Source organism: Mytilus californianus, unplaced genomic scaffold (assembly GCF_021869535.1).
Source record: "Mytilus californianus isolate M0D057914Y unplaced genomic scaffold, xbMytCali1.0.p SCAF_4, whole genome shotgun sequence".
NCBI lineage: Eukaryota > Metazoa > Mollusca > Bivalvia > Mytilida > Mytilidae > Mytilus > Mytilus californianus.
In genome coordinates this window covers 100,422,548-100,441,642 of record NW_026262690.1, presented here as the reverse complement: position 1 = coordinate 100,441,642, position 19,095 = coordinate 100,422,548, and the positions used below count along the sequence as shown (strand labels likewise).

Below are 19,095 nucleotides of genomic sequence, written 5' to 3'. Positions count from 1 at the left end.
AACTGTTTAATGGTAAAAAGTAAAATCACAAAAATACTGAACGCCGAGGAAAATTCAAAAAGAAAAGTCCCTAATCAAATGGCAAAATCAAAAGCTCAAACACATCAAATGAATGGATAACAACTGTCATATTCCTAACTTGGTACAGGCATTTTCTTATGTAGAAAATGGTGGATTGAACCTGGTTTTATAGCTAGCTAAACCTCTCACTTGTATGACAGTCGCATCAAATTCCATTATATTGACAACGATGCGTAAAATTGTTCAGCAAAATAAGATCTTCAAATTAGTCTAATGACCAAAATCATAGATTTACCACTTATAGGTGTTATTTCCCATGAAAGATGATATTAACCCATTATTTGTGTTTTTTTAAAGACTATAAACAAGGAATTATTTAAATCTGGAATAATTTTGAATTCTGAAAAATTGATAAGAAATATATGATGAAAACTAATTAGGAGGGTTATCCATGCATGCATGGCTAAGGGGGGTTAGTTAGTTTATACTGAAATATCAGTGAAAGTGAAATTAACCTTAGCCATGCGTCTTTAGTTATGTTAGTTTTGATCATACATTGCTTATCAATTTTCCAGAATTCAAAATTTTTCCAGATTCAAATAATTCCTTGTTTATAATAGAAAGAAAGAATTGTAAATTGCTAAAATGTTTAGCAAATAAGAGCTGCTAATATAATAAGTCTACATGGCTGAAAATTGTCAATTGACCCCTTATAGGAGTAAAAGAGGGACGAAAGATACCAGATGGACAGTCAATTGCCCTTGAAATATGATTTTTACCTCTTATTTAATTTTTTTATTTATTTTGGCAGAAACTTTAATAGATTGAGAGAAATTGTATATAACAAAATTTTTCAGCAAACTAATATCTGCAAATAAGTCAGTATGGACAAATTCTCAATTGACCCCTTATAGGAATAAATGTCCTTTGCCTATTATCTTGAAAACTAGAATAAATAGAATAAAAACTGTCTGCAGAAAAATGATCAACAAAACAAGATATACAAAATATACAGAAATTAATGGATTTTTTTACTTATTTCCTGTTTTTGTCTTGCCTGCGAGACATAGGGATTACAATCCAGTGGCTGCTATGGTATAAACTATTTATATAAAGCTTTATGTTTCAGAAAGTAGAAGACCTGGATGCTTCATACCTTGTAAACAAATACCTTATGTTAAAAATTTTCCCTCTGTCATATGTCCATTGTCCTTGATCTCATTTTCATGGTTCAGTGGCTGCTTGTTTTTTTTGTCAAATGAAATACTTATTATGAGTAATAGGGTAACTATATTTGGTATATGGGTTCCTTGCAAAGTCTACATGTCCATCAGGTAGAGTTCACCTGACCTCAACCTCATTTCATGGATCAGTGATGAAGGTTAACATTACATGGTCAAGTCTATCTCAGATACAATAAGCATTAGGTCAACTTTATTTGGTGTTTGGAATGATTGTAAAGTGTACATGTACGACTGGATGGTTTCATCTGACCTTGTATGCTGTATCTTGTATGCAGATACCTTATTACATAGTTTCAGTCTGTCATATGTCCTTTGTCCTTGACCTCATTTTCATGGTTCATTGACTGCTTGAAAAAAATTAAGCTTTTTTTGTCATGTAAATTTCTCATTTAATATGAGTAATAGGATAACTATATTTGGTATATGGGTTCCTTGCAAAGTCTAAATGTCAGTCAGACAGGGTTCATCTGATCTCGACCTCATTTCATGGATCAGTGATCAAGGTTAAAGTTTGGTGGTCAAGTCCCTATCTCAGATACAATAAGCAATAGGTCAACTATATTTAGTATATAGAATGATTGCAAGGTGTATATGTCTGACTGGAAGGTTTTATCTGACCTTGACATTTATTTCATGTTAGTTTTTGTGGTTTGGTCTATTTCTCAGGTAGTGCATGTATAAGCAATAAAATACTATATATTTGGTGTATGGAATGATTGTAAGCTGTACATGTCTGTCTTGCAGGCTTCATATGACCTTGACCTCATGTTCATGGTTCATTGGTCAATGTTAATTTTTCAGGGTTTTTGTCTCTCCTGCAATGAAAATCACAGAATGCAAAACAGGGATTAAAATCCAGCAGCAGTGGTGATGGCATAAACTATTTATTTAAAGCTTTTATTTCAGAACCTAGAAGACCTGGATACTTCATACCTTGTATGCAGATACCTTATGTCAGGAAGTTTCCGTCTGGCATAAAGTGCAAACATTTTTCTATTTAGTTTTTGGACGCTATCAATCAAACTATTTTTTTCAAAATTGAATACTATAAGGTATGGGGAAAATCTGGATTCAGAATATTTTTTTTTTCTGACATCTACTTGACCACAATATTTTTTTTCATCAAATTGGGGAACAAAATATTTTTTTAGGAAAAAACCATAACCCCTCCCCCACCCTTGAAGTTAAATGGGAGTTCCCTTAGTGTTTGCGGTTTGGTCTATTTCTCAGACATTAAAAGCAATAGGGTCACTATATTTAGTGTATGGAATGTCTGTTAGGTGAACATGTCTGTCTGGCAGGTTTCATCTGACCTTGACCTTATTTTCATGATTCATTTGGCAATGTTTAGTTTTTGTGGTTTTAGTCTATTTATCAGATATTACAGGCAATAGGTCAATTATATTTAGTGTATGGAATGATTGGAAGGTGTACATGTCTGTCTGACAGGGTTAATCCGACCTTGACCTCATTTTCATGGTTTATTGGTCAATAATAAGTTTTTGCAATTTTGTCAGTTTATCCTATACTATAATCAATAGGTCAACTATATTTGATGTATGGAAAGATTGTAAGGTGTACATGTCTGTCTTGCATGGTTCATATGACCTTGACCTCATAACTATGGTTCATTGGTCAATTATAAATTTTCGTAATTAGGCCAATTAAAATTGATTGATAGATTTTCATCCCCCCCTGCTGGTCTGAAATCATCCCGCCTCGATTTGAAGTTCTTACAATTCCTGTTTTTTTCATGTCTATAACCAGTAACTGTGCGGATAAATTTAGTTTTTTCGTTTTTCTAGTAATTTAACTTGAATAATTCAGTCGATTTATACTGCTGCTCTATGAAGACTACATTTTCTTCCGAGAACAAAGATTAGTTATGGGAAAGGCCAGAAATATTTGGGTTACGATTAATAAGCGGTGTCTAAGAAGGCAAATTGTGGCATATTTCAGTGATTAGAAAACCATGGATTTTTATGCCCCTGCTGCAGCGGAGGGGGCATTAAGTGTTACCCTTGTTTGTCTGTACGTACGTCCCAAAATTAGTTTCCGTTCTCTAACTTTAGTTTGCCTTAACCAAATGTTATGAAACTTATACACAATGCTTAATACCACAAAACTCAGATCAAGTTCGAAATAAGGGGGGCTCCACTTTTACCATTATTGAGTTGTGTCCCTTTATAACGTTATATGCAAGCGGGGGAATCATCTGTGTCCCATGGACACATTCTCCATTTATTTTATTTATTCAATGACTTTTTGAAGTTGGACTGTGAATGATATCCAAAGCTCAAGAATTGTGTCACACATTGATATAAAAACATAACTGTGACAAAGAAATTGATGTTAGCACTAAGTTGTGCGATATAATTTACACTGTTCAGAAACGGACTGTATATTGAGTACAAAAAGTCAGTCAACGTATAGCAAGATTTACCCCATAACTGTCCCTTTTTGTTGTCAAACATCAAACACCCTCTGACCCTAGCCCCACAATTAAGTCATTAAACATATACATGTATTTGCACCTTGCATAAGAATCTTAAAAGCATCAACCCTAGTATTTTCAACACAGTTTGAGTTTTCATTTAACTCTGTACTCATGATACTTGTGTTTCATACCAATGCATATGCTTCATTGTTTGGGCACTATAAACCATAGATTAGAAAGCAAAAGAAATTTGATGTAGGTAGTCTAAAAGAAGGCATTTCTACTCATTTTTTGTTGAGCCTGCGACTTCTGTCGCAGAAAGCAAGACATAGGGATAGTGATCCGGCGGAGGCGGCTGTGGCAGCGGCAGCGTTAACAAACTACTTAAAAGCTTTATATTTCAGAAGGTAGAAGACCTGGATGCTTCACACTTTGTAAATAGATGCCTTGTGTTATGAAGTTTCCTTCTGTCATATGTCCATTGTCCTTGACCTCATTTTCATGGTTCAGTTACTACTTGAAAAAAAAGTTCAGATTTTTTGAAATGTTAATTTCTCTCTTGTAATGAGTAATAGGATAACTATATTTAGTATGCCGTACCTTGCAAGGTTTTCATGCCTGTCTGACAGTTTTCACCTTCCTCAACCTCATTTTATGGATCGGTCAAGTCCATATCTCAGATACTATTTGTAATAGGTCTACTATATTTGGTGTATGGAATGATTGTAAGGTGTACATGTCCAACTGGCAGGTGTCATCTGACCTTGACCTCATTTTCATGGTTCAGTGGTTAAAGTTAAGTTTTTGTGTTTTAGTCTTTATCTCTAATACTATATGCAATAGGTCAACTATATTTGATGTATGGAAATATTTAAGATGTACATGTCAGTCTTGCAGGTTTTATTTGACCTTGATCTCATTTTCACGGTTCATTGTTCAATGTTAAGTTTTTGTGTTTAGGTCTGTTTTTCTTAAAATTTAAGCAATAGGTCAACTATATTTGATGTATGGAATAATTGTAAGGTGTATACTGGTATGTCTGTCTGGCAGGTATCATCTGACCTTGACCTCAGTTTCATAGTTCATTGGTCAATGTTTATTTTTATACGACCGCATCATATATTGGTATGACGTTGGCATTGTCGTCGTCGTCGTCCGAATACACATTGGTTTTCGCACTATAACTTTAGTTTAAGTGAATGGATCTCTATGAAATTTTACCATAAGGTTAAATACCACATAAGGAAGGTTGGGATTGATTTTGGGGGTTATGGTACATACAGTTAAGGAAAAAGGGGCCAAAAATAAGCATTTTTGTAACTTCCAGACATAACTTGTGTGTTAGTGAATGGATCTCTCTGACATTGTACCACAAGGTTCCATATCACACAGGGAATGCTGGGATTGATTTTGGGGGTAATTGCTTCAAAATAGTAGGAATTAGGGGCAAAAAATTCGTAAGGGTTCCGCGGAACCCAGTGTCTCGCCTACTTCTGCTGTTAATCACGGGCTCAACAAAAATGAGGAAAAAAATTAATAAAAATATTCCTCTCTATACTATCTTTTGATTGTAAGTAGCTTCTGTCCAAGTTTGGTAAAAATCCAGGATAGTTTATGAATCTAATAAATGTTTTAAAATAAAAACAAACTGCAGACTGTTATGTAATGTTAACTGGAAGAAAAACTAAGTCCATTTATAAGTAAAATACGGAAAAAATGGAACAAAATTTTAACAAAATTTCCTTTTAGATACTAGCTTTTAATCATAAACAAGCTTCTGTCCAAGTTTGGTACAAATCCAGGATAGTTTAAGAAAGTTGTTAAAATTTTAAAAACTTTAACAACAGAGTGAATGTTATGTAAACTGGCAGAAAAAACTAAGTCCATTTATAAGTAAAATACAAAAAAAAATTGAATTTTTTTTACAAAATTTACTTCTGGATACTATCTTATGATCACAAACAAGCTTCTTTCCAAGTTTGGTACAAATCCAGGATAGTTTAAGAAAGTTATTAAAATTTCAAAAACTTTAACCACAGAGTGAATGTAATGTTTCCTGGCAGAAAAACTAAGTCCATTTATATGTAAAATACGGAAAAAATGGAATTTATTTTTTACAAAATTTACTTCTGGATACTATCTTATGATCACAAACAAGCTTCTTTCCAAGTTTGGTACAAATCCAGGATAGTTTAAGAAAGTTATTAAAATTTCAAAAACTTTAACCACAGAGTGAATGTAATGTTTCCTGGCAGAAAAACTAAGTCCATTTATAAGTAAAATACGGAAAAAATGGAATTTTTTTTTTACAAAATTTACTTCTGGATACTATCTTATGATCATAAACAAGCTTCTTTTCAAGTTTGGTACAAATCCAGGATAGTTTAAGAAAGTTATTAAAATTTCAAAAACTTTAACCACAGAGTGAATGTAATGTTTCCTGGCAGAAAAACTAAGTCCATTTATAAGTAAAATACGGAAAAAATGGAATTTTTTTTTTACAAAATTTACTTTTGAATATTATCTTATGATCATAAACAAGCTTCTGTCCAAGTTTGGTAGAAATCTAGGGTAGTTTAAGAAAGTTATTAAAATTTCAAAAACTTTAACCACAGAGTGAATATTTGTGGACGCCGCCGACGACGACGACGCCGACGGAATGTAGGATCGCTATGTCTTGCTTTTTCGACAAAAGTCGAAGGCTCGACAAAAACAAGCATTATTCTAGTTTTAGGGGCCAAAAAGGGGCCAAAAATAAGCATTTTCTAGTTTCCAGATAATAACTCGTGGAACGGTGTATGGATCTCTCTGAAATTATACCACAAGTTTCCATACCACAAAGGGATGGTTAGGATTTGTTTTGGGGGGTTATGGCTCAAACCGTTTAGGAATTAGGGGCAAAAAAGGGGGAAAAACAAGGTTGTCCTGGTTAATGGACAAATACTTTAGTACAAAACATAATTTAAAGCAGTGTAAGGGAGATAAATCAAATACATCATTTGAATTACCTCCCTTACACTGCTTTTAAATTATGTATAAAGTAATGGTTAATGAAAAATTAAGACAAATTAAAAGTAGTGTAAGGGAGGTAATCCAAATACAAAGTTTTGATTACTTCCCTTACACTGCTTTTAAATTATGTTTAAAGAAATGCATATTTATAAAGGAAGACCAGTAAAAATATCTGCAAATGTTGCATCTGAACACGGAAACACGTGAAATAACAAATCAAAAACGTTGCACGGAAAAAAAAAAAACACTCTGGAAAAACGAAGCCAAGGAATAAAATCGTAAATATTTAGGAAAAAAGTACCAAAAGTTATTACTCAGCCGTTCTTGGAGATCATGCAGTCATTATAAATTGACATGGCGACCCTGCATGTGGTCACTTTTTAGCGTCATCTAGTTGCATACGATTTATTATAGTAATACAATAGGCTATTAATAAATATCTTGGGACCAGTTAATTAGTTTATAATTTAAAACAATATCTGGGCTGACTTTGAATTAGTCCCGGTTTACTTTTAATCAAATGCGGGACAAGCACGAGAAAATAAGAGTACCGACACGAAACACGGAAAATAATTAAGGGAAACACGAAGCATGCACGTTGAACCAAACACGAGAAAATGAGAAATAAAACATCAAAACACAAATTCACGTGAAATAAAAAGGCCGAAAACGTTGCACGAAAATAACCCTTTACCACCCTCTAAATAGGTCAAACTAGATGTCGACACCTCATGTCAATTTCGTTTGCTAGGTTAAAGAAATCTTCAACTTGGTCTAATTTGCTTGTGAAGACCACAAAACCGTCATCCCTATTGACAGTGTAATTTGATGTTTTCTCTCCATTGGAACTTATCTAAGATTTTAATGAATAGGACAGACAGATGCAGATCTGTGCATGTTGGTGAAAATATACCATCCATGGGCGCTCCTATAATGTGTTTGTAAAACAGTCCATTAAACTCAAATTCATTGTTTCTAAGAATTAATTTAACAAATGCAGTTAAATCTATTTTGTTGAGAATCTTTAAAGTATGTTCTCCTGTGTGTCAATTAATTCTAATGCATTGATAACAGTTTCATCTTAATTATCAATGATCATATTTGTGAACCTTGATATACATCATAGGCAATAAGAGTGCATTCTTTTTTGACCTCGTGTGACTCTATTTTATTAATGGAATCTTTTTATTTTGAATGTAAAAGTTATGCCTCTTCAATAATGATTTTATAATTAGATCAAGTAAGTATCTCTCGGGGAGAGTTGCATTTATTGATGATTGGTGGTAATGAACATTAATGTGTCCTGCTAGCTGACCAGTTCGCAATGCCTCATTACTTATTTCTAGATTAATTTTATGAATTTTTGGAAGAAGGTACATGTGTCCCCCATGTTTTGAATCATTATTATTCTTTAAGAAATTATACGTCTGGGAATCTTTTTTTTTTTCCTCATTGCATTATATTTAACACTTCTCTCAACATGCCAAAATTGTAATGATTTACAATAAAAAGAAAATATTATCTTCCACACACATGACCATGCAAACACTGATATATAATTTCTTGTTCAGTTGAATTAATAATTAGAATAAAAAAGTTCTAAGGTTCACGAATTGTCTTTATTTTTTTAAAAAGCAACTTGTATTTTTAGTCTTGTTGAAATATCACAGCTGCCTTCATAGTTAAATCTGTTTTAAAGGTCCATTTTTGATGGTTATTATTGCCTTTTATTGTCTTTCTTGTTCACAGTAATTTGCCCTTTAATACTTTCTAGAAGTCAATTTTAACACCACCACAATTGCAAAGCATAGGAAATCTCAATAAGAAATCAGTAGTCACAAAGGCTAGAGTCAAGTTTAAGAAATCTTATCTTTTTCCATTTTTTTATTGTCTCGCATGCGACGAAAGTCGCAGAAAGTGAGACATAGGTATTACTATCCGGCGGCAGCGGCGACGGCAGCGTAAACTATTTGTATAAAGCTTTGTATTTCAGAAGGTAGAAGACCTGGATGCTTCATACTTTGTATGCAGATACCTTATGTTACGAACTTTCCGTCTGTCATATGTCCAATGTCCTTGACCTTATTTTCATGGTTCAGCGACTGCTTGAAAAAAAAGTTTAGTTTTTTTGTTATGTAAATTTCTCACTTATTATGAGTAATAGGATAACTATATTTGGTATATGGGTTCTAATAAATGTCCTTTGCCTATTATCTTGAAAACTAGAATAAATAGAATAAAAACTGTCTGCAGAAAAATGATCAACAAAACAAGATATACAAAATATACAGAAATTAATGGATTTTTTTACTTATTTCCTGTTTTTGTCTTGCCTGCGAGACATAGGGATTACAATCCAGTGGCTGCTATGGTATAAACTATTTATATAAAGCTTTATGTTTCAGAAAGTAGAAGACCTGGATGCTTCATACCTTGTAAACAAATACCTTATGTTAAAAATTTTCCCTCTGTCATATGTCCATTGTCCTTGATCTCATTTTCATGGTTTAGTGGCTGCTTGTTTTTTTTGTCAAATGAAATACTTATTATGAGTAATAGGATAACTATATTTGGTATATGGGTTCCTTGCAACGTCTACATGTCCATCAGACAGGGTTCACCTGACCTCAGCCTCATTTCATGGATCAGTGATCAAGGTTAAAGTTACGTGATTAGGTCCGTTTCTCAGATACTACAAGCAGTAGGTCAGCTATATGTGGTGTATGGAATGATTATAAGGGATACATGTCAGTCTGGCAGGTTTCATCTGACCTTGACCTTATTTTCACGGTTCATTGGTCAATGTTAAGTTTTTGTGTTTTGGTCTGTTTTTCTAATACTATAAGCCATTGGTCAACTATATTTGGTGTATGGAATGATTGTAAGGTGTACATGTCTGTCTGGCAGGTGTCATTTGTCCTTGACCTATTTTCATGGTTCATTGGTCAATGTTAAGTTTTTGTGTTTTAGTCTGTTTTTCTAATACTATAAGCAATAGGTCAACTATAGTTGGTGTATGGAATGATTGTAAGGTGTACATGTCTGACTGGCAGGTGTCATTTGTCCTTGACCTCATTTTCATGGTTCATTGGTCAATGTTAAGTTTTTGTGTTTTGGTCTGTTTTTCTAATACTATAAGCAATAGGTCAACTATATTTGGTGTATGGAATGATTGTAAGGTGTACATGTCTGTCTGGCAGGTGTCATTTGTCCTTGACCTCATTTTCATGGTTCATTGGTCAATGTTAAGTTGCTCTTGTTTGGTCCTCTTCTCAGATACTATAAGTTATAGGTCAACTATATGTGGTGTATGGAATGATTGTAAGGTGTGCACGTCTGTCTGACAGGTTTCATCTGACCTTGAGCTTATTTTCATGGTTCATTGGTCAATGTTAAGTTTCTGTTGTTTGGTCTTCTTCTCAGATGCTATAAGTAATAGGTCAACTATATTTGGTGTATGGAATGTATTTTATTATTTAACTGCTGATTACTTACATTGAAATAGATTATTTTATAAAAATCTTTAAATAACATTAATAATGATAATAAATAATAAAAACTTTTAAGGGATCATTACTAAACCGTGATTAACAAAAACATTGGAAGGTGTGAAAATGTTAAAATAAGGTCACTCATGCATGAATGTTTAACATAGAATACAGTTCACTCCAGTCCCTTCATAAAGATTAATTGGCTGAATATGTACAGATTGAAGAACTTTTGAAATTTTGTTTGCACAACAGAATCACATTTACTGATTTTTGATACATATGAAATAAGATAAGTATTGAGATAAGTAAAATATATTTTAGCATAGCAACATAAACGGATAAATAGATAATATGAAAATATGACTTTTTACAATATTTTGATCAAAGATTGAAGATAATTTTAGTTTTTTTTTTTTTTTTTTTTTGGGGTGGGGGGGGTCTTTCAGGTTCATCTCAAGGAATTGACAAATATTTATCCAGTTTCTGCAATGCCTTAAAACTTTTCCTTGTGCACAGGTTTGTCTGTACTCAAGAGGAAATAAAAAAAAAATGGCCATATTTGTCAATCCCTTCTGATGAACCTTAAATCTAGATGAAAAATTATTTCATAAGAAATTTCAAAGTTTGCTTTTAGTAGTCATTTGACTTAATGTTTCAAAAAAAATATTTGTATAATGCGATTTTATTTACTCTAATGTTGTTGCTATATTTGCCTGTGATTTATTAGCCAAAAGTGTATCCCATGTGATTTTATGATGCTGTTTTTTCTAAAAACATGTTACTCAACATGAATGTAAAAGCATTACAGACCTATATTTAAGCCTAAGGTCAAGGTAACTAAAAAAGACTAAAATTTGAACATAGGTTTCAGGATGTATTCAATGGGATGTTCATTTAATGTAAAGCTTATATAAACTTATTTTTTTTACTTTCAACATAAATTCAATTATGAACACTAAAACAGGCGAGACATTTCAGTGTGTCCATTCTTGTTTCATACATGTACCGGTACTTCTGTTTATTTTAGATTCTTTATATCACTTCTGTAGCCTTGAAATCTTTTTTCAAGTTTCTATAAAAATATGATTTTATATTTTTTTTATAATTGCAGGATGAATTTGATAACAGACATGTTAACACTCCCAAGCCAACACCAAAATCCAGTCCAATAATGTCACCTGTACAAATGAAATTGCCACCTTCAACACCACCAAACTCACCTCCTATAGGCCAAGAAATTTATGATATTAAAAAGTTTGAAGTGATTAAACCAGAATATGAGTCAGAGTTATCAGAATCTATTGATATAAGTGAAGAAATGAGACAGTTGCAAGGTATTTTAAAGCATTTTTATATGTGCATATATTTTTGTCCTGCCTTGACCAAGTCGTGGAGGCGAGACTTAGGCGGTTGTTTCTACCTGCGGTATCAACAATTTGTTAAAGTTTTTGATTAGGTCAGTTTAACTGGAACAACATATAGTAAGTCAATGATATTTGGTATGCAGTTGTCTTATGATTGTCACATCAAATTTCCATGGAAATAATTTGGCTTCGCAACTCAGTCATGGTCTATTGACTTTCAAATTAGCATAGTTTGTCTGATAAAGTTTGTGATAAGTTGATTTTAAGGGAACCACCAATGATAATGGGAAGTCCATGAGTTTTGGTGTAATGTTGTATTAGAATTAGCACATTTCATTTCCATGGATATTATTTTGGCCGGCACTTTCAGTCATGGTTCATTAACTTTGAATGTTTTGCATAATTTACATGTTAACCCAAGTCAAACTGAACTGCTATCATTAGCAGTTTATTAGCTGTTATTTACCAGTTCTTCATATTTTTAGCAGTCTTTCAGCTGTTCATAGCATTCCATCTAATAGCAGTTTGAGAAACTGCCTTATTTCACCATTTCTTAGCATTCCTCTTAGCATTCATCTTCGCATTCATCTTAGCAGTCTGGATCTACCTTCTTAACTGTTGTCAATTTGTCAATTGGACAACAGTTATGACAGCAGTTCAATAGCAATTTGATAGCAGTTTTGGTTTTAATCTTTGTTATAAAAATGCTTGGATCTGGCTGTGTTTTCAGCTTGATAGTAAACCTTTATTTGAAGGTTATTTGATCATTTTCAAATGTGCATTTTGGCTCCAAACTGAGTGTAAATACTTGCTAGTGAAAAACTGTATTTATGTCAATTATAAAGTTTAATTTGGGCTACATGGAATAATTTCTCACACCTGCAGTACAGTAAGTTGAAGTTACAGATAATGCATCTGTATTTTCTGACATAACTTTGTAGGGAAAAACAGAAATAATACAGAAAGCCAAAAAAAAGGGGGGATAGTTGTTTATTCAAATAGAATATCTGATGATAATGGGATTGTAATAAAATACTAGCATATACTAACAGTGCAAGATGTTATTTGAAAATAAAAATATGAATATTTTAATATAATTTTGTAAAAAAAAACAAAAATAAATCATATTCAAGAGTTGAAAAAGGGGAAGGGAATATTAGGGAAACCTAGGTCACATATAGCTGATTGTTTAATATTGACCAAACAATCCATTTAGTGAAGTTAATATATGTTACTTAAGTTTGTTTCAGAAAGTGGAAACATAATATATTACATGTTTTAAGAATTATTTTGTTTAATTCCAAAAGAGAAAGAGGAGATAACTGTTTTCTTTTGGTCCACACAAAATATATATAGTAGAAGAGAAATTAATTAGTAGTACATTTGGTAATTAAAAAATAATAAAAATAAAATAACTTTTAATCTGAAAATCACTTAGTCAAGGTAATAAATAGTCTCTTAAGTAACCACTCTTATTGAATAAGTTGCTTTTTATAAGCACTGAAATTTAAAGTGCATTATAATTCTTAACTGTTCCTATTATTCTGCCACTGACATAATTAATAAGGGGTATTAGGCCAGGTACAGTACTCACAAAGCATGTTTACACCCCTTAACAAGTCTGTTATTGAATTAAAATAGAGTCATTTGATTGCAGTTACTGCTCAAATTACAAATATAAGTTGGTACAACTTTTTGAAATTTCAACAAGACTTGTAGTAAAATATTAGAATTTTATTTTTGCATTCATATCTTGTACACTGTATATTCATGTGTACCTTTGTATTCCAACTTTGACAGATCTGATAGCATTCCATAGCAGTTATTAGCAGTTTAGAAAACCATATTAGGATGTACAACTTAGCAGTTTCTATGAATATTCATTATTGATAGCAGTTTTTGAGTATCTCATTTAAATTTTTCGTCAAAAATAACTGCTAAATAACTGTGAAGGCTAAATAAACTGCTAAGAAACTGCTATGGAATGCTATTGGAATGCCTATATGCAAATTAACTATTGCCTTGTATTTGGCAACTGTGAATGCTAATGAACTGCTAAAGAACAGCTGTCGAGTAAGAACTGTAAATGCTAATAAACTGCTAAAGAACTGCTGTCCACTTTGACTTGGGAAAGTGTAGCTATTTTAATTTCAACATTTGCATATTACTGTTGATTTATACATATTAATGATAAGTATATGTCTGCAAGTTGATGTTTACCTATAAACAATAATTAGTCTCATGTACCATACCACATTTATCTATAACTAATATTGATTCTATGAATAGAAATGGAAGTGTTTTATTTGGAAGGAACCCATATGCTTGCCATTATTTATACTTTAATATCATCCACAAAACTTTTAACATACTTATACTAAGACACAATTGTATAAACACTATACAAATATCTTATTCACAAACAATTCTAAAATACATTAAATAACAATAATTGTATCATTTGGCTTTCTAGGGGGCTACTCAATTAAACTTACAATGAAAATAATTAAAATAACACAACTCAAAAACACTGCCTACTCATTAATTGCCTAAATTATGCACCTGTGGTAGATCCCAGACAGGTGATGCTTTTTGTTCATAAAAACCTGTGGTAGAACCCAAACAAGGGAAACAATTATAAGAACCTGTGGTAGAGCCTGGACAGGTGAAATTTATTAGAACCTGTGGTAGAACCCAGACAGGTAAAAATTCTTGAAACCTGTGGTAGAACCCAGACAGGGGAAAATGCAATAACCTGAGGTAGAACCCAGACAGGTGAGCATTAAAAACATACAGGAATCTGATGTTCAGTAGTTGTCGTTTGTTGATGTGGTTCATAAGTGTTTCTCGTTTCTCGTTTTTGTCGAGCCTGCGACTTTTGTCGCAGAAAGCTCGACATAGGGATAGTGATCAGGCGGCGGTGGCGGCGGCTTAGGTAACTTCTTAAAAGCTTTATATTTTAGAAGGTGGAAGACCTGGATGCTTCATACTTTGTATATGGATGCCTCATGTTACGAAGTTTCCGTCTGTCACATGTCCAATGTCCTTGACCTCATTTTCATGGTTCAGTGACTACTTGAAAAAAAAGTTAACATTTTTTATACGACCGCAAAAAATATTTTGCGGTCGTATATTGGTATGACGTTGGCGTCGTAGTCGTCTTCATCGTCGGAAGACACATTGGTTTTCACACTCTAACTTTAGTTTAAGTGAATGGATCTCTATGAAATTTTACCAAAAGGTTCAATACCACAAAAGGAAGGTTGGGATTGATTTTGGGGGTTATGGTACCAACAGTTAAGGAAAAAGGGGCCAAAAATAAGCATTTTTGTAACTTCCAGTCATAACTTGTGTGTTAGTGTATGGATCTCTCTGACATTGTACCACAAGGTTCCATATCACACAGGGAATGCTGGCATTGATTTTGGGGGTAATTGCTTCAAAATATTAGGAATTAGGGGCAAAAAACAAGCATTTTTCTAGTTTCGTGACAATAACTTGTGTGTAAGTGTATGGATCTTTCTGAAATTGTACTACAAGGTTCTATATCACAAAGGGAAAGCTGGAATTGAGTTTGGGGATAATTGCCCAAAACGTTTAGGAAAAAGGGGCCAAAAATAAGCATTTTTCTAGTTTCCAGACAATAACTTGTGTTCAAGTGTATGGATCTCTCTGAAATTGTACTGCAAGGTACCATACCACAAAGGGAAGGCTGGGATTCATTTTGGGGGTAATTGCTTCAAAATTTTAGGAATTAGGGGCCAAAAAAGGGGCAAAAAACAAATTTTTCTAGTTTCAGGACAATAACTTGTGTGTAAGTGTATGGATCTTTATGAAATTGTACTACAAGGTTCCATATCACAAAGGGAAAGCTCGGTTTGAGTTTGGGGGTAATTGCCCTAAACGTTTAGGAATTTGGGGCCAAAAAGGGGCAAAAAAACAAGCATTTTTCTAGTTTCAAGACAATAACTTGTGTTCAAGTGTATGGATTTCTCTGAAATTGTACTGCAGGTACCATACCACAAAGGGAAGGCTGGGATTGAGTTTGGGGGTGATGAATCATAAGAGGAATCAAAAAATTGGGGGGGGGGATTTTTTTTTCTTTAAAATTTTCCATTTTAAATTGGTTATTTCTGATTTATATATAAAAGCAAATAATAATGATATGGTTTGAAAAGGTAAATTAAAAATTCTTAAGTTCTTCGACCACATTCATTCTGTGTCAGAAACCTGTGCTGTGTCAAATATTTAATCACAATCCAAATTCAGTGCTGTATCAAGTTTGAATGTTGTGTCCATACTTGCCCAACTGTTCAGGATTCGACCTCTGCGGTCGTATCAAGCTGTTCCCAGCGGAGCATTTTATTGTAATGGTAAATTCTCTTATTATAAGTAGTAGGATAACTATATTTGGTATGTGCGTACCTTGCAAGGTCCTCATACCCGTCAGACAGTTTTCACTTGACCTCGACCTCATTTCATGGATCAGTGAACAAGGTTAAGTTTTGGTGGTCAAGTCCATATCTCAGATACTATAAGCAATAGGTCAAGTATATTCGGTGTATGGAAGGACTGTAAGGTGTACATGTCCAACTGGCAGGTGTCATCTGACCTTGACCTCATTTTCATGGTTCAGTGGTTATAGTTAAGTTTTTGTGTTTTGGTCTGTTTTTCTTATACTGTATGCAATAGGTCTACTATATTTGGTGTATGGAATGATTGTAAGGTGTACATGTCTAGCTGGCAGGTGTCATTTGACCTTGACCTCATTTTCATGGTTCAGTGGTCAAAGTTAAGATTTTGAGTTTTGGTCTTTTTTTCTAATACTATATGCAATAGGTCAACTATATTTGGTGTATGGAAATATTTTATGATCTATATGTCAGTTGCGCAGGTTTTATTTGACCTTGACCTCATTTCATAGTTCATTGCTCAGTGTTAAGTTTTTGTGTTTTGGTCTGTTTTTCTTAAACTATAAGCAATAGGTCAACTATATTTGTTGTATGGAAGAATTGTTAGCTGTACATGCCTGCCTGGCATGGTTCATCTGACCTTGACCTCATTTTCATGGTTCATTGGTCAATGTTTAGTTTTCTTGGTTAATGTTAAGTTTATGTGACAGTTGTAATAAAGCTTTATATTTAGGACTATCAACATAATATCAGTGATTAGTAAAGATGGCGAGACATTTCAGCGTGTGCACTCTTGTTTTATATAGATTAGACCTTTGGTTTTCCCATTTGAATGGTTTTACACTAGTAACTTTTATAGCTTGCTGTTCGGTGTGATCCAAGGCTCCGTGTTGAAGACCGTACTTTGACATATATTGGTTTACTTTTATAAATTTTGACTTGGATGGAGAGTTGTCTCATTGGCACTCATACCACATCTTCTTATATCTATGTATAAGAACCTGTGGTAGATCCCAGACAGGTGTTTTAAATGAGAATTCCTGTGGTAGATCCCAGCAGGTACAAATAACTAATTTAATAATGACCCTTAAATTAAACAAAGCCTTAATTATTTATAAGATGTAATTAATGAATTGGGGGAAAATAATTTCACTGAAATTAAGTTGGCAATACAAACAAAAAACAAAACAAAAACAACATATTTTTATGAGTAGCCCCTTTAAAAAAAAAAAAAAAATAATAAGAACAATTTTTTAGGTGTAGCTGGGGACGGTGGATGGGCTGAATTAATTTTCCACAAATAAAAATTGACTGTTTGCAGTGCAATGCTCAACTAACAACTGACCCCCTTATCAAAATTATATACAGATGCTTCTCTGATTACACCCATGCTGTCATCATGCTGTTTCCTATCTATGATCTATCTCCTATCCCAAGTCCTCTAATTAAACTAAGCTGACAAGCTGACATTTAACAGTAAATAAAAGATTAAACCCAGGGAAAGAACAGACCACAGGAATTTATAAAAATATGTATATACTCTAATTTAATTGTTAAATTCCCATTTATACATATTAATGATAAGTATATGTCTGCAAGTTGATGTTTACCTATATTTAACAATAATCAGTCTCATGTACCATACCACATTTATCTATAACTAATATTGATTTGATGAATAGAAATGGAATTGTTTTATTTGGGAGGAACCCATATGCTTGCCATTATTAATACTTTAATATCATACACAAAACTTTTAATAACTATTTCTAATTTTATTAACATACTAATACTAAGACACAATTGTATAAACACTATACAAATATCATATTCACAAACAATTCTAAAATACATTAAATAACAATAATTGTATCATTTGGCTTCCTAGGGGGCTACTCATTAAAACTTACAATGAAAATAATTAAAATAACACAACTCAAAAACACTACCTGCTCATTAATTGCCTAAATTATGCACCTGTGGTAGATCCCAGACAGGTGATGTTTTTTGTTCATAAAAACCTGTGGTAGAACCCAAACAAGTGAAACAATTATAAGAACCTGTGGTAGAGCCCGAACAGGTGAAATTTATTAGAACCTGTGGTAGAATCCAGACAGGTAAAAATTTTTGAAACCTGTGGTAGAACCCAGACAGGTGAAAAATGCAATAACCTGTGGTAGAACCCAGACAGGTGAGCATTAAAAACATACATGTATAAGAACCTGTGGTAGATCCCAGACAGGTGTTTTAAATGAGAATTCCTGCGGTAGATCCCAGCAGGTACAAATAACTAACTTAATTATGACCCTTAAATTAAACAAAGCCTTGTTGGAAAATAATTTCCCTGAAATTAAGTTGGCCAAATTGAATGTGTAGCATGAGTGAAAGCCCAAAGAATTGATACATATTTATTGTTTCGAAAAATTGAATAGACCATCAACATGGATGAATGTACTTGAATTTAACTACATATATGAAAACGAAAACAAACAAAAAATAAAATAATGAATTAACAGCAATAATAAAAACAAAAATTACAAAATTTAATTCTTAAAATATTTGACTCCTTTGATTCAAAATTAGGAAAACACATCTTGTTTGTGCTTGCAAACAGTTTCTGGGTTAGTTCTATCATAATGTATATAGCAACTTGATGACCATCTACCTAATGTCTGGATGACATGATCCTGAAACCCTGCTGATGTAGCAGCACCAATTGGAAAAGAATGGCCACAAAATTTACTATTATAATATCCTTATCTGCACAGCAAATCTGGAAGTAGAGTTATAAATCTAGACAAGAAGTGTATTCATAGTCATCACTAAGAAATAAATAGGAGTCTGTATTAGCTCCATAATTTTTTCAAATTTGTATATATCTTATCATCACATCAACTGGATGTTATTAACTTCTTGAAATGGGTCACATTTAATTAATATCTTGAATTACAAGTGTGTCCTGCAGAGCAATTTCCCTACTAAAAAGAAATTCACCACATTGGAAAAATCCAAAAAAGGCTAGATTAAATGAAAACTGCAATATTAAGTCAATAAAAACTCCTTGATTTAACATAAAGCACAATCTTTCAGAATATGAGATGTTATAGGTAATCT

The 19,095-nt window shown here is 32.9% G+C and overlaps 1 protein-coding gene and 2 long non-coding RNA genes across 11 annotated transcripts in view; 2 read left to right on the top strand and 1 right to left on the bottom strand.

The window, feature by feature from the left end:
• The window catches only part of LOC127698926 (TALPID3 protein-like), a 480,691-nt gene that overhangs the window by 377,281 nt on the left and 84,315 nt on the right, over positions 1–19,095 (top strand). For all 5 annotated transcript variants that reach the window (XM_052202653.1, XM_052202654.1, XM_052202655.1 and 2 more), the window contains one exon: positions 11,317–11,539. In XM_052202653.1, coding sequence (XP_052058613.1) covers positions 11,317–11,539 — 223 coding nt within the window. The remainder of the gene's footprint in view (positions 1–11,316; positions 11,540–19,095) is intronic.
• LOC127699029 (uncharacterized) overlaps positions 1–19,095 on the bottom strand; it is a 218,998-nt gene that overhangs the window by 138,523 nt on the left and 61,380 nt on the right. The gene's annotated exons all lie outside the window — the stretch shown is intronic.
• Positions 11,878–17,342, top strand: LOC127699022 (uncharacterized). Its single transcript, XR_007981012.1, has 2 exons — positions 11,878–16,408; positions 16,555–17,342. It is a non-coding gene; the product is annotated as an uncharacterized LOC127699022 (long non-coding RNA).